Here is a 26,343-nt window from a genome sequence, read left to right on the forward strand (position 1 = left end):
TTGTTTCAGAGTCATCTATCTGTTGTGGTTAAGTAATGTTTGGCAATTGTGTGTATATAATATTCCTGTATTTTGTTCCGTGATCCCATTCATCCCGTTTCCCAGTAGCTGTTTATTTTTTCCCTAGAATATTTCCATCTGGAATTGAAAATAGGTTAATCCCATAGCAACCAATCATATCATTGCTTTCAAACAGATAACTAGCAAATGCTACCTGCTGCTCTGCTGATTGGTTGTTATGGGCTACTAGATGCAAACTTTCTGACTTAAATTACATAATCCTTAAAGATTCCATGACAAATAGGTCTAAGCAGTTTAAAACAATCCCAGAGCCAGGATTGTACCAGAACGGAATTGATGCACCCCGTTTTTTATTATTATTTTTATTCTACTCCAGTCCAGGTGTTGGGGATGACATTACCCTAGAAGAGTCTCACACCAAAGTAAATGTGGTTCTCTTTAAACAATTCAGAATGTTGTACTGTTAGCCATAGAATGTACCATGCCTGAAGCAGGGACCTAAGTGCTCTATATTTTCTCTCTTTGAACAGAGCAGACTTGAGCTAATAAAGGACTCTAGAGCTCATTTATTAAGGAGAAGGAAAATTGTAAAAATAGGCATCTTCTCTACCTTCAATGAATTGTTCTTACCCAGAATCCTTGCATAATTGAACACAGCCCACAAAATGGCACAAATCACTGTGCCATGGTCACATAATTTCCTATCCCTGTGAAACTTACAAACTAAGGGGCATATTTATTATGCTGTGTAAAAAACGGCGAGCAAATTCACCACACCACCACACCATATTAACATCAACTATAGACGGAATGAGTGATCACCAATAAAAATGCCTTGAAAAAACTGACCCCATTGTGTGTAATTGTGATACAGACTTAGGGACATATTTATTATGCTGTGTAAAACGAATTCGCTGAAAAACGGCATAAAAAGCTGTGTAAAATAAACGGAGAAGATCCGCTGCCCGAACACCAGATTTTACATTGTTATTTTACGTAAGTTCCGGCGGAAGAAAAAACGTGTAAAACAATTAAGCCGTTTTTACGCCATTTTTTACACGCCAAATTGTTATTTTACGTAAGTTCCGGCGGAAGAAAAAACGTGTAAAACAATTAAGCCGTTTTTACGCCATTTTTCACAAGCGTAAAAACGGCTTAATTGTTTTACACGTTTTTTCTTCCGCCGGAACTTACGTAAAATAACAATTTGGCGTGTAAAAAATGGCGTAAAAACGGCTTAATTGTTTTACACGTTTTTTCTTCCGCCGGAACTTACGTAAAATAACAATGTAAAATCTGGTGTTCGGGCAGCGGATCTTCTCCGTTTATTTTACACAGCTTTTTATGCCGTTTTTCAGCGAATTCGTTTTACACAGCATAATAAATATGTCCCTAAGTCTGTATCACAATTACACACAATGGGGTCAGTTTTTTCAAGGCATTTTTATTGGTGATCACTCATTCCGTCTATAGTTGATGTTAATATAAACACAGCTGTACTATTTGCTTCTGATCTAGCAACTGGGGTAATCTATTAGATACTTGCCTTCAGGCAGTCAATCTGGGACAAGGAACTTTTACACCAAAGGCAAAGCTGCCAATCTGTGTCCAACCCTTTCCCCCAGGATTCTACCACACCATTACTCGCTGTCTGACAACGTTTTTGGAAAACATAGACCAATTTACACTAGAAGCTACAGAAAAAACTAGGAACTGCTTATGTTCATTGGGTTTGAACAATAAAAGCGCAAGCCTTAAATAGGATGATTCTACCTAACCCTAGTTCCAGCCTTGGTAAGCAGCATACTACCACGTTTGCTGCTTTGGGTTGCAAGGCCTAAAGCAGTGATCCCCAACCAGTGGCTTATTGGCAACATGTTTCTCACCAACCCCTTGGATGTTGCTCCCAGTGGCCTCAAAGCAGTTGCTTATTTTTGAATTCCTGGCTTGGAGGCAAGTTTTGGTTGCATAAAAACCATGTAAACTGCCAAACATAGCCTCATGTAGTCTTCCAGTCCACAGGGGGGCTGCCTAATCGCCAATCAGAGCCCTTATTTGTGCCTCCAGGAACATTTTCCATGCTTGTGTTGCTTTCCAACTCTTTTTACATTTGAATGTGGCTCTTGGGTAAAAAAGGTTGGGCATCCCTGGCCTAAAGGGTCATTTATGAATGCAGCCACAAATGCATTCATATCAAAAAATGGCTGCAAACTTTGCATTTATTGAAGGTATTCACTAAGAGTGCTAGTGTCCAAATATGCTCCCTGCACTTCCGTAGAATTGTGCTAAGCACCATAACCCCCTTCTGCTGCATCATGCGCCAGTCTGCCTATTGATGCTGGGGAACCCAACAGCTACCACTACCGAATGTGACTTCTTTTTCACAGCAGGTTGCATCAATAGACGCAGAAATCTTGCACCAAAAGAATCACACTTATTCTATTTTAATACCATGGCTAGGAGTGGCGTAAGCCCCACTCTGACAATGTAAGCTGCAAATTGCATTATATACATGCCCACTCATAAATGGATAAATTGGATGCAGGTGTGGCTGGCTTAACACCCTGTGTAGCCACAATTACACTGTTCATATATGTGTTTGTACATGATGCTTCTAGAATTTTGATTTAAAATTACATTCCAACAAAAAGTCAAAACCTACTTCTTACATTAACAGCTGTTTGTGTGTCTTTATTGGAATTGGCACATATTTCTCCTTGTTTTTTGTTCTTTTCTGTGGAGATCTAACAGCTGTCTGGTTAGCCCAGTGAATTATTTTTCCCACTGTACAGTATACTGCCTGTAGGAAACGGAGACCGGTAGGGAGGTGTCTAAAGAGTACAAGTCAAAGGCATGTGCTGCCCACAAATCTTTAGCCTGAGAAATATGCCGTTATTTCATTATACTGTTACTTGCCTCCAATTGCACAGAAGAAGATCATAGTAAATAAGCAAATGCAGTACAGGTAGAAACATATATACATGTAAGCACATCTTAAGATAGAGAAGAAGGACACACTGCCTACTCATACAACTGTTGTGTCAGTCAGGGAAGCTGTGATCATATAGCCTTGGAGGCAGACATGGACCTAAGTACTCTGTACTAGGCACCAGGTTTTTTCCAGCATGAATACAAATTCTTTCTTGGCTAAACCTGTATGCATGTTTCCATGCGTTACAGCAGTAAGTCTAAAATATCTCTTCTAACTACTACAGATGATGTTGGCAGATTTTTATCCATGGTGCCTAGGATAGGACTGTGGGTTCAGGAAATGTACTAGGCAACAAGGATAACATTTGTTGTTGTCACTTTAAATAAATTGTATAGATTTTTTACAATAATGCTCACAGCGGCTCTGTCTCTTAAGGAATTTTTAAATGTTGCACAGTATATTTTGGCTACTGCAATTTGTGTCATGACTCTGCAGCTTAATTTACATCTTGTTCAGTACATAATTAGAAGGTCAGATCATGGCATGGAAGGGTTTCTGATGCGACAGTGCAAGCTTGTAAGGAATGTGTAGGCAACCAGATATAGCTATGGGAGCTTTAATTAAACACATACTCCCAGTGGCATAACAAGAAGTTACAGGGCCCCATGGCAAAATTTCTCTAGCTACCTACAAACATTGGAAGGTAAAATATTTGGGAAAAATATGCATATCTTTCATGAACCTGCTTGGTCCCATTCGCAGTGGTCCACCCTGCATCCATCGGGTCAGCTTTGTGTATTGTTGCAGCCATGTATACACCTAATTTTTCCTTGTAGAAAGCAGTGTGTTCAGTCTTTTTCAGGACTCACTCTCCATCATCAGCATATTTTGGAGCTGTAGCTATGCACTGAATACATTGTTAACGGACTGCAGCTGTTCTATGGGAAACTAATACACCAAATTTATTATTATTATTGTTATTATTATTATTATTATAAAAATTGTTTCTGTTTTTTACAACATATGAAATGTTCAATAAAAACAATAGTGCTTGTGTCTGCACATTTAAATGAAATATGAATAGAGAATTGGACTTATTGACACAAATTATGTAAGAAAACTCACCATGACCATAAAAAAACTACAGACAGCCTTAAAAATACAGTGTGTATTTTTTTTTTTTTTTGGTACAAATGTGCAAAGTTGGAAACTTCTTATCAAGCACTAGGAAAAATATTTCTTCCTCAATCCTCACATAATGGGTGGCTAGGTCACCATGGCTCTGGCATAGGGTTTTTGTATCGCTGTCCACAATCAGGACTCCCATGAAAATTAATTTAGAGCCCCTGAGCGACTCCTCCATGTGCCTCTGGCGTTGTGTTGGTACAGTCCTCCTCTTCAATAATGTAATACGGTCATGGGAAAACATGTTTTTCACAAATTACATCAGTTAATAGAGCTTCTCCAGCAGAATCCTGCATTGAAATCCTTTTTCAAAAGAGCAAACAGGATTCTTATTTTCCCAGGTGCCCTCAGTCATGTGACTTGTGCTCAGATAAACTTCAGTCACACTTTACTGCTGCGCTACATATCACCTCCCTCCCTTTCCACCCAGCAGCAGATCAGCAGAACAGGGTCAGACTGAAACCCAGTGGGCCCCGGGAGCCCAGACCCAACCCATGAATATTTGGGCACTTCCCCTGGCTGAGGAAGTCGGGTGGGGGACCCTGCGGAGAGTTAAGGAGGCTCAGCTAGGGCCCCTGTGGGGGGGGTATGGCAGGCTCAGCAGGGGGTGCGGGGGAAGCGGCTGACGGGGTCACCAGCCCCAGTGGGCCCTACAACCCCCAGTCCGACCCTGAGCAGAGCAATGGGATGATAGCAAGATAAGAGTTCCCTGACAGCTGCATTGCTAAAAATGCTCCCTAACAGATCAACACTCAGTAGTAAAATCCAAGTCCGGCTCATGACTCTTCCAGTTACATAGGAGTAGGAGAAACAATAGGTTATCTTAAGCAGTTCTACTGTGTAGCACTTGCTCCTTCTGAAAGCTCAGACTGAGGCACAATGCACTGAGATGGCTGCCTACACACCAATATTACAACTAAAAAAATACATTTATTGGTTAAAGAATACAATTTTAAATGGTAGAGTGTATTATTTGCAATGTGAAAAGTGTAATATAGTAAAAAAAATCATAGAAATCATGACAGAATCCCTTTAAGCCCAATGCATAAGCAATTGCTCAGTGCACCTTTTTGGTGTACTAATGAATTAAAATAAAGGAAATGTAATAAAAGGTACAAAGTCTGCCTAGTTGTAGTAATCTATAGCAAATAGTAAGATGTTTGCATTTAAAGGAGAAGAAAAGGTAACATCCCACGGGGGTGATCTCTCACAGCTACCCCAGGTTGGTGTGGTTTCTCCGCAGGAGAACAGGAGCACCAACCTGGGGTATAAGGTAATCGATTACAATTACTGGGGGTGCCTAACGTTTTGGCACCACCCAGTGATTGTACTTTTCCTTCTGTTTCAAAACTTTGACCTGTTGCAAACTTTTTGTTGCATAACCAGAGAAAGAATAAATGACAGCAATTGGAAAATCAGGCCCTGTGCCATGCCACTAATAAAACTAGATATTATTTTTTTCTGGTCTGGACTTTATCTGCCCTATAATAAAGTGACTACAACTTTTAGTCAAGCCTGGGCTGATTGATGGAAAAACAGCACATGGACAGTTAAACACATCTTTAATTTAGCTGTAAGTTCTATTTAAGGAAAACTGTAGCTAAAATAAAATAAAATAAAAAATATATATAAATATATATATAGCCAGGAGGAGCACTCAAATATAAAGTGAATTAGCCGCCTTATAAATTACTAGCACTTAGCATAATAAAGAAGAATCACCTTTCTGTGTGCATCCTCATCCTGTTGACAAGTACAGCCCCCCACACCCCGGCTTAGCTTCTATATTCGTGCATGTATTAGTGCATCAAAGAGAAGCTTGCTGTTTATGTCAGAAGCCTGTTAGCTTAGAGCTGACTGTGAAGAGTGAAACAATTGTCTGCACTAAGTGGCAGGTTTGCTGCTAGTGTGTATTTGTGTTTATACACGTGCTTGTGTCTAAATATATGTACAGACACACACACTGTAATCAGGGATTTTAGGCTTGGCCAGGGTGGGGTGAAAGAAATAAAAACCCTTACCTCTGTATGTTAAGATTAAGATGAGCAAAGGAAAGTAGGCGATATCAGGAATTGTGAGAGGAGTCCTGAAACTCTTATCCATGTCCCATACATTCAGGGACCCAGAAGAACAATTTCTGTGGGGTGATCTGAAGAGGGCTGTGCACAGGAGATGCCCTCGCCATCTGACAGATTTGGAGTGTTTCTGCAAAGAAGAGTGGGCAAATCTTGCAAAGTCAAAATGTGCCATGCTGATAGACTCATACCCCAAAAGACTGAGTGCTGTAATAAAATCAAAAGGTGATTCAACAAAGTATTAGTTTAAGGGTGTGCACACTTATGCAACTGCATTATTTTAGTTTTTTTGGAATTTTCAGTTTGTTTTTCAATTGAGTGGTACAGTTTATAGGTCACATCAAAGGTGGAAAAAGTTCTGAAATGATTTATATTTGTCTCATTTTTGTACAGCACAGGAACCTGACATTTTACCAGGGGTTTGTAGACTTTTTATATGCACTGTAGCTGCCTGCTGAGCTCAGGGATGGAACTAGCAGTAGGCACAACTATAGGTGACCGCTGGGCTGGCCTCCCAACCTTTAGTTAGTACTTAATTTTTAACGTACAGTAAGTCAGTTATAGAATAATTGTGTTTTGTTAATTTAAAAGATCTTTCCTTGTCCCTCTAATTACAGGTGGAAATGAATGAAGGCAAAGTCTGCGTGTGCTGTGAAGAAATCTATGCCAACAAGTGCCTTGAAAGAGAGAACTTTCTAAAGCTTTTCCCAGTTCAGTCCTGTAATGCCGTTCATCTCTTACTCAAGGTAGTAAAGAAAACTCACAGTGACGAGCTTTTATTTTACACCTGAATTGATTAACACCTCCCCCTCAATAATATGGGAACACACAGGGAATTGATCTCTAACACTCTTTATTAACCTCTACATTGTTGGGAGTGGAAGGATCTGAAAGCTAATTTCTAATTTCAGTTCATAATTCATAGCATTTTCTCATTACAACTTTATTTATGATTTTAACATTGCATAGCCATAGTCCCTGCATTCTTTCCCTAGATATAGTTTGTTGCCATCTTATTGCATCTGGTCAAGGTGACCTTTCAGTTACAAGAAACAAAAGAGCTGATGCATGTTCTTCTTTCCTGGCACTCAAAAGGCTTATTCGAATTTCGCTTATATCAACAATAGGTTATGCTGACCTGCTTATTAAAACAAATGCAGCTGGTAATGAATCAAATCACAATAACTTTTGGTTTTTAGTAAATATTAATTTAGTATTAGCATTATATAACCCATAATATTAAATAATGTTTTTTGTGTATTATTTTCTCACTAGATGGGGAAGAAATGTTAGTGAATTATTGTCCCAGAATTCTCTTGAATTTTAACAAAAGGCTGGACCTTTCCAATACCTGAGGGCTTGTTTATGAAAGCAAGCAAATGCAAAACTTTTTCCTAATGAATCCTTGTATCTGTAAATGCTTGTGCAACTTATGACTAATGTCATTGTTCCAGTCCAGCCTGCTTTGATAAATGCCAAGTAGTATAGGCAGACATGTCAGCTTTCCCTGATTTAACCCCTCACCCAGTCACCTACAGTAACAAACCACCCACTCACAAAGTCACTCACTGTCAGTAGTTTGCACTAGAATCTCAACTTCCTTTGTGTGTTACGTCTGCACATACAATAAAATTATATATATATATGTGAGCCTGCAGTAGCATGTTGCATTGGCCTGACAGCTTTCTGCAATCTCCATGCAAGTCCTCAGTTTTTATTAGTTATGAGATTGTATTTATAAATGGGATTTTGTTGGAGCTATTTGGGATTAGTTCCCAGAATTCTGTGTGTTTATTTGCATATGTATGAGAGGGTTTCCTCACCCCTTTTGATTTATCTGTGGATCCACACCCCTAGCTCTTCTTAAACTGATCAGAGACCCCTGCAATACACTGATGAGCCCTAAGAAGGGTGAAACCAGTCTGTAGTTGGGAATCTGATCAGCTATTATCCTGGTTTCTTCTTTTGAAACCTAGTGGGTGAGCTTTAGCCTATAGCAGTGCTGTCCAACTGGCCCGAAGCCCCATCTGTGTGGCACCCCACCTGTCTGGCTGCTGTCGTTGCTTACCTTTATGTAAGCTTTAAGTGGTTTTAGTATTGGCCTAAAGGATAAACCAATGTAAATGGGATTTGGAGCTCTTTGGGATTAGTTCCCAGAATTCTTTGTGTTTAAGTAGATTTTAGCAAATGGATTTGCAAAGAATGTTGAAAGAGGTAGTTTAAGCCATTTCCAGAGTCTGCACAAGGTATTCAAAACAAATGTTTTACTTTCAAAATTTTCCATTATATATCTACTCCTATTATGCCAAACATTGTTTATGCCATCAATGTTTTAGCTAAAAGCAAACTATTAAGTGTAAGAACTATTATATTCTATCCCTAGAAAGTCTTCTTCGCTCTGTGTGCTCTGAATGCCCTCACTACCACTGTGTGCCTGGTCGCTGCTGCCCTGCGCTACCTGCAGCTCCTCACAACTAGAAGGCCCTGCACAGTAAGTGAGTGTATAGTGCATAAGAAGGCAATTTCTTAATTGCCTGTTTGGAGGATACAATACATAAAAGATGACACTTGCCTATGATATGTTTTAAATATTTTATGCATTATTATTACTAGCAACAGAAATGGGACATTGCAATTACAAAATCATGGTTTTGCCTTAATGGTCTATGATCACAGTTTTTATATATTCTGATTTAAATTGCAATGTTTTTTTAAACTCTAGCCTTCAGGATTTTTATATTAGAAATGTAGTAAAGATGTATTTCATTGTATTTGACTAGGATGAGTCGCAAATATCAGCTGAGGAAGGAGAGGAACAAGAGCGGGTTCCAGACCCTGATGATTTTGTTGCTCCTGCACCACCTCCATCTTATTTCTCTACATTTTATTCCTGCACCCCCCGAATAAATCAGAGGTAAAACAGTATTCTTTTGTGCAATAGTTCACTTTTGGAGTTCAGAAGGGCCCCTTGTAGCACCTGGAGAATGCACTGAATGCAAATAAACTTAAATGTTACTATCATCAAACTGTTGTAAGTAGCATAGTGTTCCTTTAAAGGAGAACTACAGTTTAACAAAGTAGACTAGAAATGGTGCACATTTTGTGTTGGGGTTCTGTATCAGTTCAAAATGACTACATCCATTTGGCAAGGAAAATTTGCTACTCTGGAAATGCCCCCAGTAGCTCCCCATCTTCTTCTCTGCTGATTCACTGCACATGCTCTGTGCTGCTGTCAGTTACTGAGTTTAGGGACCCACTCACAATACACTGTGTATATAGAATATAAAAGTCACAATGAAAGGCTGAAAAGTAATTAATTCAGATTCACAGTACAAAGCAGCTCAGAAATCAGAATGAGAATCAGCCCTGTGGCATCAGCTTCTATAACAGGGGAATCTCATTTTCTGCTTGATAATTTGCAACAACCCCTAAGCTCAGTTTACCAACTGCTTCCCAGACCACACTGAGCATGTGAGTGTCACTTCAAACAAAATACAAATAGTGTCCCTCTGCACTCAACTTTAAATGCCTGAATCATTACTGTTATAGGGATGCTGAAACTTTGGACTGGTACAGTAAGTTTAGCATGTAAAATATGGCATTTCTACCAATTCTTGTTTTTAGGGTTTAGTTCTCCTTTAAAAGCATTACTAGAAAAGCAACTAGTCTTTTTATATTTCAGTTACCATGTTACCATGACAGTTATATGAATAATTTATCAATATTTATATTCTTTTGGGTTTTTTTGTTTTGTTTTGTTATAGTAATCCAAGGTTACCCTAGGCTGAGTTCTTTGTAAAAACTATATCTCAGTTGAGAGTTTAAATACCTGTCTTTTTTTTTTCAAGAATGTCCTCATTCCATTGTACGCAGCAAAAATTTAATGACCCATAATCCATCACTAACTTTGTTCGACATCACTTTTCAAACAGTTTGCCATGTCTTGATAGTTAATGCCTTAAAACCTTTTAGCTAGCTGAATTTATAGCACTGCATGTTTTCTATAGCTGAGGCCCAATCAACAGAAATACCAGGCTATAAGCCCATAAAGTAAATATTTTGTACGTGTGTTACCCACAACTCCGAGCAAGTTAAATCCAGCTTTCTCTGGCTCTGCTGTTGAAATATTTCTTTTCCTCTAGCCATTCGCTTGTAATTGACCTTATTCTCTTACAGAAGCTCTCTTAGGCTTGTTACTGGAATTTGGTAGTATACTAATTTACCTTTATAACATGAAAGGCATTGAATATACGTTTGCCTTTTATTTTAAGACAACAGAGATTGAGCCCAATCAGTCAAGCGAGATGCATGATCTGCAATATGAAACTCATTGACGTGTGTTAAGCTTTTGTTTTTTTGCTTTTCATTCAAGAACGTACAAGTCAGGTTAGTCAAATTGGAGGCTCATGGTCTGGATGTTCCCTATCACTGGATTGTTTGTAACAGTTCACATCCTGCCCCAAGACACTATATTTGTCAACAGATGATGGCAGCATGGTGGCACAATACATAACACTGTAGCTGGGGACCTATTTGCATTGTGCATGGGGGCACAAGTGCAAGAGTTTGCTAATTTATTAAGCACTTGAGCCTAATAAAAATTTTGGCCGCTCAGTGAAGAATGCAGCATCAGAATGTGCAGCTCAGCCCTATCCTTACCACCTGTCTTTGGGAAGGCAGTAAGGACAGGGCCCCAAAGCGGACTGTGCATCCTGCTACTCCTACCTGGCACCTCAGAATAATGTGCAAAGTAGGGGCAGATAGGGGGTGGGAGGGCAGGATGCCTACATGCCTCTCCTGCCCCCCCCCTCACTAATACAGCACTGACTAAGAAAGTTAGCGTTGTTTTAGCAAAGAGAACCGCTGGTCTTTACTCACACCCCAATGCAGCATACAAAGTGCATAATAATGAATGATTGCGCCCATTTTTTGCACTTTATATGCTGCCTTCTGGTTTACAAATGAGACATTGTATGTTCTCCATGTGTCTGCATGGGTTTCCTCCACACTTCAGTAATGAAATTTCAGGTTGATTGGATCCTGATAAAATTAACCATAGTGTGTGTATAAGAGCTAGGTTGTAAGCTCCACTTGGTCAGGGGCTGATGTGTATGATGTATAATCTCTGTAAAGAACTGGGGAATCTGTTGGCACTATATAAATAAAGAATTTAAGTAAGAATAACATGTGTACCATCAAATAGTCTCCCCTATGCAAGAAGATAGTTAAAAGTTAGGATAGATAGTCAAAGTTAAAGTATGTATGTTTTCATTGTTTATCAACACTGATATTATTAGTTTGTTTCCATGGTAAAAAAAAGAACACATATATTTGGTCTTTTATTGGGGGAGGAGTTACAAGGCTTCATATTTGAACTGCTTAACAGACTTAACAGACTACAGCGTTGTGGCACAATGGCGTATTTCAATACATTCCAGTAAGGAACCTATAAAGTTTTTTTTGTTTCTAGAACAATGATCTCTATTATTTACAGCCTAGCAGAGCTCTTGTTTTAAAACATCCTTACAAGTATATTTACTGCTGTTTCTTCTCTCTGGAGAGAAATACAAATGACATTAAACCTAGTTATTGTGCACTGAGTAAATAATGTACTTTCAGAGAATCTATTATTTTATGCTAAATAAAGTGCACTTTTCTGTATGCTGCTCAATGAATAGATAAAACGAGTAACTCTTTTTGGAAAGGCAGTTTTGACTGATGACACATGGTACATTTTGTCACCCACACTAAGGGGCTGATTTACTAACCCACGAATCCGACCCGAATTGGAAAAGTTCCGACTTGAAAACAAACATTTTGCGACTTTTTCGTATGTTTTGCGATTTTTTCGGATTCTTTACGAATTTTTCGTTACCAATACGATTTTTGCGTAAAAACACGAGTTTTTCGTATTCATTACGAAAGTTGCGTAAAAAGTTGCGCTTTTTTCGTAGCGTTAAAACTTACGCGAAAAGTTGCGCATTTTTCGTAGCGTTAAAACTTAAAAGGTGCAAAGTTTCGCGTAAGTTTTAACGCTACGAAAAAAGCGCAACTTTTTGCGCAAGTTTTAACGCTACGAAAAATCACCAGATTTTACGCAACTTTCGTAATGGCTACGAAAAACTCGCGTTTTTACGCAAAAATCGTATTGGTAACGAAAAATTCGTAAAGAATCCGAAAAAATCGCAAAATACCGATCATTACGAAAAAAACGCAATCGGACTCATTTCAACCCGTTCGTGGGTAAGTAAATCAGCCCCTAAATCTCTTCCAGCATGGATGACAAAACATCCAATAATGCCTTTGTCATTCAGTCAGTATGAATCCCCGCCAGTCATACATTTGAATCTTCTGCATTTTTGCATGACCACACAATTCAAATTTTTTTCCCTGAGAGAGTCAGACTGCCTTCCATACGAAGGTATTTTTGGACCTTTTGTCATCTACACTTGAGGAGTCAAACTGTAAAGTGTATTCTTAACCTTTCTGGTGTTAGCAGCTAAGTTCTAGATCTGTCATTACTTTCATGGTGGTGGTGGTAATGCAAGTAAATACAAATAGGTCAATTTTTCTTTGTGCTTTAGTTTCCCTTTTAATGTACAGACTTCATGAATTAATATTTAGGATAAAAGTGTTTATAATAAAGTGAATCACTGTGTCGCTGATCTTAGTATGTAGCTAAGGGTCTATGGATCCCCAGCTGCAGGCTACAGCCCACTGCCTCTAAAAAATGTGGTGACTCACCCCCCTGTATTCATAACTAAGTGAATGTTGTGTGGATGTAGCACAAGTGGGTGAATCATCCCATTAAAGTTGTATTTTTGCTTTCAGTGTTTATCAGTATCTCTGGAAAACAAATTTTTCTTAAAAGGTACATTGTCACTAGAAAATGCTGCCAATAAGTTCCTATTCACTCGAGTGAGTCTGCAAGTTGTAGGTGCCTAGTTTATATTATCTTTAATTACGCATACACACACTACATTGGGACAGTATACTATATCAAAAAGAACTACAATTGGTCTGAAGCAGCCATACTGTAGTTAAGGTGAGCATACAGTCAGATCTACTATTTTGTAGTAGGTCACCAATTAAGTGGATCTGCGCTCAATTTGTCAAGTTGTTGGCCCCCCTTAGGTACATTTTTTTTATATTACACTTTTTAGTGTGTCATGGTACGCAAATTATATCACCAAGCACTAATTATAACTGATGACATCACTAAGTGCCACTAATAAACATATAATATATATTTGTTTGTGTTTTCTCATAAAATAACAGTTTCTGCTTGCTTGATAAAATAGACACTTGCGGATGTATTTAATATTTTTTTTTACCTCAGTTAACAGTAAAGGCATATCTAGCCTTTTTAGTGGTCAGGATTGGCATTGCAAAACCTAAGTATCAAAAATACATGACCACCACACCCATTTCTATATACCCACAATTTACATTTTCTTTTTAATAAATGCCACCATACATATACTTGGTTTCCATATTATCATGATGATTAATGTTTTCTTTGGCAGGATGATTGGCAATGAGACAATCCCTTTACCACACATATATGGATCCAGGTTCAAAGGGATTGAAGTATTTTGTCCTATGGAGCCGCCTCCACCATATGAAGCTGTGGTCAGCCAAAGTAGTTCCTCTGAGGTATTGGATAATCAGTTTATTTTCTATAATGCTCAAAATGACACAAAACTAACAATAACATACAAATATAAACTCACCAGTGTGGAAGGGAATAAGAAATAGGACTATACGACCAAACCAACAATCAACAAACTTTAAACACTGTTCCGCCAAACAAAGGAACTTGTAGCCAACAAGGACAATACCAATTATGGACTATCCCACCCCAACCTTCCCTCCCACTCTACTTCACTCCCTTACTTCTCGTTTCCTGTTATGTGTTATCTAGAAAAAATCAATAAAAAATTTTCAAATTAAAAAAAGAAATAGGACTATACATATATTTTTTAAAGTATTAAAGAACCAGTGGGTTTAAACTGTTTGACGGTTAGTCTAACGTCATGCAATGTGAGTTCTAGGCCAGCTGAGAAAATGTAGATACTGACACATACCTGTAGTATGAATAGGATCTGCTTATTAGTGCGCAAACAGGGTGGATTTCAGCCAGAAAATCCACACTAGCGTTTTCTAGACAAAAACACATTTCCCTTACCCTAAACCAGTAAAAAAAGTGTGTTTGCTTTAGAAACATTACTACTGTAGTGGTAAATACATTTGTTATGTAGCTATTCAAGCAGAAATAGAGCACTAGGGAATATGTTTACATAGCACCTAAACTAAGTAAAGAGTGGGATATTCTGATGCCAATTAATTGCTTGTTTATAGGTGCTGGATAAACAAATACAGACTTTAAATGTAAAAAAAAAAATAAAAGTTTACTTTATGGCAATACTAGGCCTTTAAGGGTAAAAGTAGATACTGATTAAAGCTGTGATGTTACTGCTAACCCACAGCTGTTCCTTGGCATTGATTCCACTGTAAAGGTTCTAGGTATGTTATATATAAAAGTGGCTACCCCAGAATGACACCGAAACATATCGTTAATCATACACTTAAAGGAACAGTAATACCAAAAAAAATGAAAGCGTATAAAAAAAATTACATTATAATGCACTGTTGTCCTGCACTGGTACAACTGGTGTGTTTGCCTCAGAAAGACTACTATTGTTTATATAAATAAGCTGCTGTGTAGCCATGGGGGCAGCCATTCAAAATAGAAAAGGCACAGGATAACAGATAAACCCCCATTATATTCTACAGAGCTTATCTATTATCTGCTATGTAACCTGTGCATTTTCTCCTTTTTACCCAGCTTGAATGGCTGCCCCCGTGGCTACACAGCAGCTTATTTATATAAACTATAGCAGTCTTTATGTAGCAATCACACCAGTTTTACCAGTGCGGAGCAACAACACATTATATTTTAGTTACTTTAAAACACTTTAATTTTTTGGTGTTACTGTTTCTTTAAACAGACTTGCTGAGAACTATGGGACCTGCAGGAAGTCCAGTGAACCTGTGAAGGAACCAGCCTTGTTTGTAAAATTGTACATTGTATTCAGTATTTCTGAAAAACGTTTATTTTGTCTTTTTAAGCACATCTTAATGAGCCAAATTATAAAGGACAATATGCTTTCCTGTGTTTGTAGAAATAGCACAATATTCAATAAAGCCAGTTATGTTTGTTTATATTTCCTGCTTAAAATGGAATTCAAGCACTTTCATAAAGGGTATTGTTTTGATGTTTTGCTGTATAATTAAGAGTAATTATGTGACTCAAGCCTTCCATTACTCTTGTTCTGGCACAGGAGACAGCTGTACAAATCCCAGATACAGCAGCAGTCAGCACATCTTCAGAACTGCATGGTGCTCAGGTCAACCCAGGTAACTTATAGAATCAAAGTTCTCTCCTGTTATAAGCTACAGAATAAGTGACAAAGTAGTCATTTCAGGATAAGGAACGATATGGGATGCCAAGTCCCCAACATTATCCTGTTGGCTGTGTGCTGGAAATGGCAAAGAAATAACAATAACAAGTTAGGTACTTAGGCCGTACATAGAACCCATCATAAATAAAACATGTAATTTATAGGTTTAACTTAATATACTATTTTACCATTCACAACTAGACATACCCCTGATACACCTGTTGAACTCCACCCATTATAAGCCCTGGGTTTAATGACTGTGTGAGTAATAGATTTTGCTGAAATTCCGGCACTTTGCAATATTTGGATTTTACTGAATCCTTAGTTCTCAGCTGAACAAAGCCCTTGTCAAATGACAGCTAAAAGTGATTAATTTGATTTTGTTGACTATGCTGCAATTTAAAAATAAAATTAAGGATTGGCATATGGCCAACTATCCATCCATATGGATGGATATTTGCAGTTAGTGCATCTGCTAGCGACAATTCAAATAAGTTACAGTTTCGCGACTTTTCTACGCATGTACTTTTTCAGTTCAAACCTTTTAGTAAATGCCAGACATTTGTGAAAATAAGTAAATTCTAATTTTTAAAAAGAAAAAATGAGAAGATAGAGTTTTAGTAAATCTGCCTCTTTATCCCCAGTTCTCTTAATGGTGTTGTATAGGACATGCAGCCTCCAGACAGTTTTTTTTTGCAAACAATCATCACAGTCACATCATGGTGCCCATAGTATCCCAGTCTTCTCATACAAAAAAACCCACATCTCGGAAGAATATATAATTTGAAATGCATTTGACATTTGAGAAGGAGGAGGTTCGAAGCCATTTCTGTTTTATTTCTCACACATGATGCATCTTTATGTGTTTGATGCACATTCAGTATATGTTATAGCATATATGTCAAACACAAGGCCCGGGGGCCAAATCCGGCCCACCTGGCTGTTTTATGTGGCCCTTGGTGAGTGTGTCTGACCATCCAGCCTGATCAATTTCCATTTTCCTTACATAGTAACTAAGACTAAGGGGTATATTTATCATGCTGTGTAAAAAGTGGAATGAAGCATTACCAGTAATGTTGCCCAAGGCATCCAATCCGTAATCAGATTTAGTAGCAGTAGCAAAACATCTATTGGCTGCTATGAGCAACATCACCGGTAATGTCTTACTCCACTTTTTACACATTGTGATAAATATACCCCTTAGTATCTTATTAAGTATATTAATAAAAAATTTGGCCCACGACTTAGCCTGTGTTTTAGATTTCGGCCCCCTTATGTGATTGAGTTTGACACCCCTGGATTATAGTATGTATGTATGTATGAGATGTATGATTAAATCCTAGAAATTTAGGAAAAAAAGCATATAAACGCAAAAAAAGTTTTTTATGTATTTAGCTTGCATTTCAATAAACACACACAGATTGTAATCTCTACAGGGCTAAGACTTCTTTCTCTCCTCCTTTGTGTTTTACCACATGGTACTTAATCTCTGTGTATTTATACCTATTTCAATGTTAGCCCTCCCTGCCTTTCTATACCATAAAATTGTACAGTGCTGTGTCTCTGATAGGGCCATGTAAATAAAGTTATACATACATACACAAACACCCGTGTGTCAGGGCCCTGTGATACAATATTTGGGATGTGGCTGGATGCAAAAAGCCAGGCAGTGTAGTAAATTTAATTACCTGTTTTTGGTACATGCTCCTAAAAACTTTTTCTTTAATAGTGTTGAAGCAAAAAATTCTGCTTGATAGAATGGTGACTTTTTATACACTTATTAAAATAAACTGGACCTCGTTTGATGGTGTCAGGTTGCGGTGGATTCTAGAATTACAAAATTGTAATGTTTGTACTACTACCATAAAAAAAACTTTTTAGAAACTATTCAAATAATGAGCAATAGTTGCTTTGTACATTCCCCTAAAAGCCACTGTTTCGTTTCCACATTTCATTTAATACAGAACCTTCAAGTACAAGTAATGTTGACGTAGAACCAGTACTGGGGGCCAGTGCACAAACTGATGAAGCAATGGAAAGTGACTTACCAAACATGCCTTCCAGGAAGAGATCACACAGTGATCCAGTCATCTCTGACCTTCCCACAAAAGGTAATAGCCCAATACCAGTTATATGCAGTAGCTGGAAATTCTTGTGTAAAAAAAGTTGTGCTTTAGTCCTGCGTCACAAGGGGTGATTTTATTGTGTGGTCAAAATAGTGCCCAAAACTGCCAGTGCATAGTTCCAGCAATAAGCACTGATGGTGAGCAATCTATGATACAAACAATCTCATTTATATTCATCTGATGTCCTGCTTAATCTGTAGTAATATATGGTTGGGCAGTCTGACTGATTTCTTCCTTTGTGCAAAAACATTGTAATGTATGGGCCCATTGGAAGACAATTCTGACAGACGGTCCAGTGGTCTTACCTGCTAATGCAGGTGATATGGTTTACACTCCTTTTTCTTCTGTTCAGTTCATTTACTACATTCTGATTCTGATTTTCTTATTGATAATATCTATCTGTCCAGAGTCAGTGACACAACAGACAACTGTTAAATTGACTTAATACCAGCCCCTTGACCCTGGGGAGCGCATTCTTATTAGACAAGTCCCATGCCTTGTATATATATATATATATATATATATATATATATATATATATATTTATACACACATGCATTATCACTGACCTCATGACACCACTGTTGCTTTGCCACTGCTCCAATAGGAAGCCTAGCGTCTCTTTGCTTAGATGGCACTAGTTTCCCAATTAAGAAAGCAAAATTAAGCAGGGCAAATGACATATGCCCAGTCCAAGATTGCGCTCACATTGGTGATCATTTCTGAAAATCTTCTAGATCTCAGTAACATTTTATTGCAAAATAATCATGAAAGTTTGGGAGTGCTTAAGCAGGAAAATCAGTGGAGACACAAATGTATCGATCTTTGTATTACCTATCCTTCTCCTATAATAAATCACTGTTTGTGACCGACCAGGGCGTTGGGGTAGATAGGCAGGTGTATATACTTTTCAGCTAAGCTAACTGGACTCGGCCTTCTTTGATACATTATTGTCCAAACTGGAAACTTTTTAGGTTTCATACACATGGGTGTTTTTACAGTGTTTGACTAGATTTTTTAAGCATTTCACTGTACAGCAACACAAGTACGGATTAATTTCTATCTGTCCTTTTGGTCTGTGCCCATGGTAGGAGACATCAATGCTGAATACATGGAGAAATGTTTTTTTCCTGTTCAGCATTGATGTCTGCAACTTGGGGCACGAGCCCATAGAGCAGACAGAGATCAATTAACATGTTTGTTGCTATGTGTTGAAACACATAAATATCCACCTAACATCAAACATTTTTAAAAATGCCCATTTGTTTAAGTCATACTGTTATTTATTAAAGCACTTTATAAATCATTAGCTAAAATAATTTTAGTTTCCTCTGTTAGTTTAACGTTCCCTTGCAAGCAGTATCACTGATAATCACTGCTTCTGTGCAGTAGATATGTTTTGATTTAAACATATTTGGATAATCAAAGCAATGCAAATAATATATATTGAAGTATTATACAATACAATAACATACAGTATAAGAAGATGTCCACATATTAATAAATAGCATGATATATAATATATATTCATATTATATAAAATGACACAAAAAAAATCATATTTTGTAAAAAATAACACATTTAGTATATATGTGATAAGATGGACAAAAGAAAAACACTTTGTGTACTATGAAAGGCCTATATGTTCTTTTTACATTAAACATTTTATTAAAGCAGCTGATCACATGGAATTGGAAGTACTAAGCATCGTTCTTACTTTCTGTATGTAGGAGTTGCGCCAAGCTGTGAAGCTGCCACACAAACAGAGGTAAGGCCGCCGCTAGAGGCTGTCACCCTGAGACGAGCCTTGAGAGCAAGAGCTGTCAGATCAAGACCTCGATCACTAGTAGATTACAAATCCTACATTGACACTAAACTACTGGTGGCCAGGTTTCTAGAGGAACCATCGTGCAGTATGACTCCAGACATAAGAGAGCTGGTGGAAAGCATCAAGACTGTTCTGAAGTCAGATGAAGAGCACATGGATGAAGCCATTCTCAGTGCCAATTTCCTTGATGAGGTATATTTCATAATACTACACACAGATTTGCTATACAGTTTGATAGCCAAATGAATTGTCTTGTAATTTGTGTGAGTATGACCTTCAATATTCCAACCAACAGTGAAAGCCATGGACAGCAGTTCAGCAGCTTTATTCTACTAACGGGGCTGCAGGTCAATGTGTGTGCATGGCTAACTTGAGCAAATATCCAGAATGTCCTTTAGTTATGTAAAATGATCAAGATGGACTATTTACTGCTGTTCTTTTGGAAACGCTGTAGAAGTCTTGATCTGTCCCATGGAGCCAGGGCTCTTGAAATAACCAACCCCTTACACAGACTACTTTCCCTGTATCAATTCAGCCCTCCAATTCCACTCCCTACAGCCAGCCCAAATCTTATGGCAAAATACACATACTACTGATCAGTGAAACTATGTATGTAACAGCATTAATGATAATCATAACACCTATTAGTCCTTGCATATAGAGTTACCAGTTAAACATATTGTTCATTTCACCACTTCGCAGGCGTCCTACTTTGGGACCTGGGTGCCGTCAGCTTCAAACAAACAAATGGTTTGATTACATGTTTTGTAAACAATATAGTTCTGATCAATACATTTGCATTGACCAGTAAAATAGGAAGGTGTCCTAACAAATATTAAATGATTCAGGGTTACCCGCAAAAAACAGCATGAGCTCTCACAGTGGAGCAAGCAATGTAGGACAATACACATGTGTGTAATTCTACAGAAGAAACTAGAAACTTCTTAGCTGTCTTAAGTATCTTAGTGTGACTTAAATAACTTGCTGTTTATTTGTTAATAATGAAAAAAGACTGATGATAATAAATTATAATTTAAGTTTCTTGGGTAAAGATTTTAGTAAATTCATTGTTAACCATACAAATAGAAGATGCTAAGAGAATAACCCTTAGCCAGATTTTGATACCATTGGCCGACTGTATTTCTTTATTGCCTTCTTTCCAGGTTATGATTCCAAACCAGCAAGTCACAACCAACACAGCTCCTAGATTGCAACACAGACAATATCCTGGTCTTATGCACTTAGCAAGCTGCGGAGATGTAAGCACATTTTGTGCTGCAGAGACACAGAGAGAGGCGAGGAGAAGCCATGGAAGAGCCAGTGAAAGGCCCCATAGTCTCATCGGAGTTGTCCGGGAAACAATATTGTGAGGAAATAATCTGTTACTGCAAAAATGAAGAGACACCATGTGTGGTCTCCAGGGAACTGTTCTGTGAGCCTGTGTTTTGGTACAGTCCCGCTTGCGTCAGTGACGTGTTCTTGCAAAGTATTTACAAATGAACTGGTAAAGCACCAGAAGTTGTTGATAGAACACACATTGTGGTGCTGATTAATAGAATTGAAAAACAAAGGCGTTTTATGGAATGGCAGGCATTGTGTACAAAGTTTCTAGAGTGGAATGATCACTGTGTATATAGATTTAGATGTCTCAGGGTTTTGCAATACTGTGAGATAATGCATCATGCACTGTATTAATGTGCAATCTTGATTTATCAAGGCATGGTAATTTTAATCTGTAAATTGATGCTTGCACTAAAGATGCAGTCTCATTTAATAACATAATATGCTGGACTCTACTGGGATATAATAAAGCAAATGCACTCAGACATCAATTTACAGTGTTGATTCATTGGTTTTTGGTTTTCTTAGATTTATCTTTTTTTATTTAATGCACTTTTAGCTGTTTGTACACATTTGACTATCTATAAATTTATATATTTTTTTTTATCTTGGGGTTTATCAACCCAACCAATTACAAACCTAATTTCTAAGAGCCCAAAGGAAGTTAGAACATTCTGCTTTTTTTTTGTATGATTACTGCGCTACAGTAATATCCACTTTATCATCCGTCTCGGAGAAGCATTTTGTAACAAAATGTTGTTAAATGCAGTGTAGCTGCATGAATCTGTTAATATGTTTAAGAATATTATAGTAAATCTGGACTTTGAAACTGTTCACTCGTTTGTTTTTTGGGGTTTATATCCCTTTAATATAAGAAAACATCTAATAGCCTATTCTAAGCACAATCCTGTGGCCCTGTAAGCACTTTAGGAAAAAGGCATCTCCTATGTTTCCACTAAGGTGTTCAGACAGATGCAGAACCTTATATACAATCTATTATATTATTCTAAAGGCGCTCGGAGTTTGATAGTGATCTAATACGGCTCACTTGCAGAATTATTAACCCGTAAATGTCCTTCATGCTTCTCTGATTTTTAGCACCATCTATTTTGGTAATGTCAGGTCTCTAGTGAGCCTACTGACAATCATTTTCAGTATACAGCAAATAAATCGCAGGCCTGTGCACTGTGCTGTTTATTTTACAGAGAGGCTGCGAGTGGAAGAGCCGTGGTAGGCAAGAACCTTGGAATAATCACTGTTTCTAATCACTTAGTACAGTACGGATATTTATGAGACTCAATCAACATAAGATGGTTTTGTTCTCTATAATCAGGAGCAAAGTCATTTTACATTGTTTGTTTATTTTTATGTGAGTATTTTGTTTTGATTATGGGAAAAGCTTAATTCATCATCTAATCTACTTCCTGTCAAACAGCCACATGGAAAGCATCACCATGCATTGCCATGAACATGAAATTCAGTTTCTTGTAAGATTTTTCAAGCCAAAGTGACATTCTCTTAAAGTCTGGTATGCGTTAGCATTGCTTTAATAAAATATCTGGTGGATGCCATACCGATATTACAATACTACTGGAAATTTTCTATGAATCTCTATGAGACTACATCATTCTGTTGCGCAGGGCAACTGTAGGGTCGATATGTGCTCATGTGCGCCATGTTGGATCGCTGTGTATTCATGTGCAACATGTTGAATTCTTTCCCTGTTAATCATGTTGTTTCCTGTATGTAAAGCAAATATTAAACAGCCAATGTGTTTTTTGTTGCTGTTTGGTGTTCCATCCAATGAGAAAGACAACATGGTAATAATAGTCCATGTAAAGATGAAAACTATTCATGCGCTGTTGCAGACACGTGGAAAACTAGTGGGCTGAAAAATATACTAAAGGCTGTGTCTCTATCCACCAGGCTGTGCTATCACTGAGCTCCTTAATAGAATCTGACTGCTGCTTATTCACTTGTGTCTGTAGCAGTTGTGCTCTATGCATTGATTTGGTCTGCTAAAAGCCAGCTGGAGCATTTAAATCTTTTATATTCTGAAACACATAAAGGTCATCTTCCTGAGAACTGCCATGAAAGATAAGGATTACCAGGGTAGGTTATTAAATGCCTTTGTATTCACTGTTTAAAATTTAATGTGCTCTATGAAAAGACAATTTCATCTGGTACATTATACATGAGCTTTAGCTTTCTTTTGTGAATGAATTTTACAGCTATAAAAATGGTCAGTGTAGTAAAATGCAATAATAGTTATCTGGCTGTTCTGCTTAGTACATAGATTATCATAATCATTAAGGATGAATGTTCGGAAAAAAAAATCATGCCGTGGCAGATGATTATAGCATCATAACGGCACATACAACAGCACAAGGGCTGTTTATGCACTCTGATTGCCACATTGATAGTGTCCCCCTAGACTTACATTGAAGTTGCCGACATGCGCTCATGCCAGGACTTGTCTATCCATGCGCTTTTTTGGCAGCTATCACCTGGCAAATGTTTGTTATGCAACTACAATTTAAGGTGGCCATACACGGCAGATTTAAGCTGCCAATTCATGTATTTTAGACCGATTCAGCAGGTTATCTGCCCCCGACCAGCTTCCCTGATCAATATCTGGCTGATAATCACCAGGTGGTGATCAGGCAGGTTTGATTTCCCGTCCTGTGCTGCCTGTGTGTGCCATACTCTTTCTGTCCTACGCTGCCTGTGTGTGCCATACTCTGCCTGCCCTACCCTGCCTATGTGCCATACTCTGCCTGTCCTACCCTGCCTGTGTGTGCCATACTCTGCCTGTCCTACGCTGCCTGTGTGTACCATACTCTTTCTGTCCTACGCTGCCTGTGTGTGCCATACTCTGCCTGCCCTACCCTGCCTGTGTGCACCATACTCTGCCTGCCCTTGGGAGGTGAACCTGGCAGGGGTTTGTTCTGAAAGTTTGTTAGCATTTGGAAATGATATGGTCCCTAAGGTGTGCTTGTGTGTGCCATACTTTGCCTGCCCTACCCTGCCTGTGTGTGCCATACTCTGCCTGCCCTATGCTGCCTATGTGTGCCATACTCTGCCTGCCCTATGCTGCCTGTGTGTGCCATACTCTGCCTGCCCTACACTGCTTGTGTGTGCCATACTCTTGCCTGCCCTTAGCTGCCTGTGTGTACTATACTCTGCCTGCCCTACACTGCCTGTGTGTGCCATACTCTTGCCTGCCCTTAGCTGCCTGTGTGCCCTACTCTGCCTGCCCTATGCTGCCATTGGGAGGTGAACCTTGCAGGGGTTTGTTCTGTAAGTTTGTTAGCATTTGGAAATGATATGGTCCCTAAGGTGTGTAATTATATGCTGGGGGTTGCTGTGCTATCCACAGGGAAGGAGGAGGCATATGGATTTATGGGTGTGTCTTAACATGACATAATTTGTTCACATATGAATAAAGGGTGATATCCCTACACCAACTATTTGGGGTTTTGCTGTGTTGTCACTGTTAATGTGGTGATGGTCCTAAAGGAAAAGTAACACAAAAATTCTATTCTACCCTGCCCCAATAATTGCCCTATCCTGCAAACCATTTATTATTTTGAATGCTGTAGTACAAAATACTTGTTAAAAGTTGGCTTCCGGTCATTTGAAGAAAGGCGATACGGCGATGCAAGTGAAGTATCAGGGGAAGCATCCACTATGCGGCGATCGATTGATCGAGCCTTGCCTTCCTTCTGTATAGGAAGGAGTCAGGCTAAGCTCGATCAATCGCCTGCATCGATGTATCGCCTTTCTCCAAATGACAGGAAGCCAACTTTTAACAGGTATTTTGTACTACAGCATTCAAAATAATAAATGGTTTGCAGGATAGGGCAATTATTGGGGCAGGGTAGAATAGATTTTTTACTTAAAATTTTTTTGTGTGGTCAAAACATAATAGCATCATTTCTAGATTTAGTTCTCCTTTAATACCATTGTCCAGTGCTGCTATATGTGTGGTAACGCCACAAAGCACTCCTTGAGGGCTACTCTATATTTCACATTCCATAAAAGGAATAACAGAGGAGCCTAAATTATTAATCATTTGGAACAACACTCACTGTTTCATTGATGAGCCTTCGAACACCATTCAAGTACATTTGCATTAATACATTTCTAACATTTTGGCAAGTATATTGGTTGTATTAAGATCAGATGAAGGGTTAACCTCAAGCAGGTCAGTATGGGAAAAGTTTAACCATAGATATTCCCCAGCACCGGGATACAAACGTTTTCTGTATGTGCTGGGCTATACAATATTAGTGGGTTTCAGGTGTCAGTGTGTGAGCATTAGGGCAGAAGTTTGCCCGTTGAGCAGAAAAGAAACATAAGCATTAAATCAAGGAAAATGACAGAAGAAGCTGTGGTCTGTATATTTAGTCAGTATTGAGTTACAAGCATCACTCTGTTATGCACAATAACATTGCATTAAGGCAAACTTAAATCGAAGACTGAATTGGAGGTCATAGTTCAGGTTTGGAGAGGGAGTTGGGTGTCATCTGTGTAAAGATGATATAGTAAGGCCTGTGAGCTAATGCTTAACAAGGAAGCAAGAAGTAACAAAAAGAGTGGCCTCATGGCACAGTACTTTAGAGGTCAACGATGGACAAAAATGAGTTAAAAACAGAGTCATAGTGCCAGGGTATATTGACAGTTCATTGACCAGTGACACTGGGTCATCAACCATGTGCACCCTGGGGAAAAGACCCTTCTAGCTAAAAGCTAAACTAGGAGATACTTTATACTGCGTGGAGAGAGGTGAGAGACACAGCCAGCAGGGCAGGATATGTGAAGAGGCTACAAAGACTGTGGCCTAGAAGGGCAGATCTTTAGGAAGTGGCTAACTATCTCTGCTAGATAAGGGCAGTGGCACTCGGGGAGGTTAGTCGCCTGCAACAAATCTTCATTACCATGGGTGACTTATTTCCCTGCAATGCCATCCCACCGGCAACAATGTAACTCTCCGGTGGGATGGCATACGCATCGCTACGATTTCCAGAAGTCGCCCAAAGTTTGTTAGAGGCAACTTCGGGCGACTTTCGGAAATCGTAGCGACGTGTATGCCAAAGAGGTGATGTGAGACATGAAGCAGGCGGGTAGGGCTTTGGGGTGGGTAATGAGATGCTGGGTAAATGTTAAGAAGGGGGCAGAAAGCACCAGCCACTGTGTCTGCTGTGTTTTGGCTGCTTTTTTTTTTTTTTAAAAAAAGGTTGATAATTCAATTCCAGTTTTTTTTTGGCACAATTTGCTTACAGTGACTGACTGTCTGCCACCAGCAGTGTGTCAGGGAGCTGCTCTCTAAGATGATGGTATAGGGTTTACTTCCAAAACCTTTTTTTAT

At 38.6% G+C, this 26,343-nt stretch overlaps 1 protein-coding gene across 1 annotated transcript in view; it reads left to right on the forward strand.

Annotated features, from left to right (window-relative positions):
- Nucleotides 1-21,806, forward strand: part of fam189a2 (family with sequence similarity 189 member A2) — a 35,024-nt gene extending 13,218 nt beyond the window's left edge. The window contains exons 4-11 of the mRNA XM_002935596.5: nucleotides 6,831-6,959; nucleotides 8,597-8,704; nucleotides 8,994-9,127; nucleotides 13,740-13,869; nucleotides 15,558-15,633; nucleotides 17,642-17,788; nucleotides 19,534-19,823; nucleotides 20,795-21,806. Of these exons, the coding sequence (XP_002935642.3) occupies nucleotides 6,831-6,959; nucleotides 8,597-8,704; nucleotides 8,994-9,127; nucleotides 13,740-13,869; nucleotides 15,558-15,633; nucleotides 17,642-17,788; nucleotides 19,534-19,823; nucleotides 20,795-21,001 (1,221 nt within the window). The 3' untranslated portion in view covers nucleotides 21,002-21,806. The remainder of the gene's footprint in view (nucleotides 1-6,830; nucleotides 6,960-8,596; nucleotides 8,705-8,993; nucleotides 9,128-13,739; nucleotides 13,870-15,557; nucleotides 15,634-17,641; nucleotides 17,789-19,533; nucleotides 19,824-20,794) is intronic.
- The last annotated feature ends 4,537 nt before the right edge of the window (nucleotides 21,807-26,343 follow it).

Source organism: Xenopus tropicalis, chromosome 1 (genome assembly GCF_000004195.4).
Source record: "Xenopus tropicalis strain Nigerian chromosome 1, UCB_Xtro_10.0, whole genome shotgun sequence".
In the NCBI taxonomy this organism is placed as follows: domain Eukaryota; kingdom Metazoa; phylum Chordata; class Amphibia; order Anura; family Pipidae; genus Xenopus; species Xenopus tropicalis.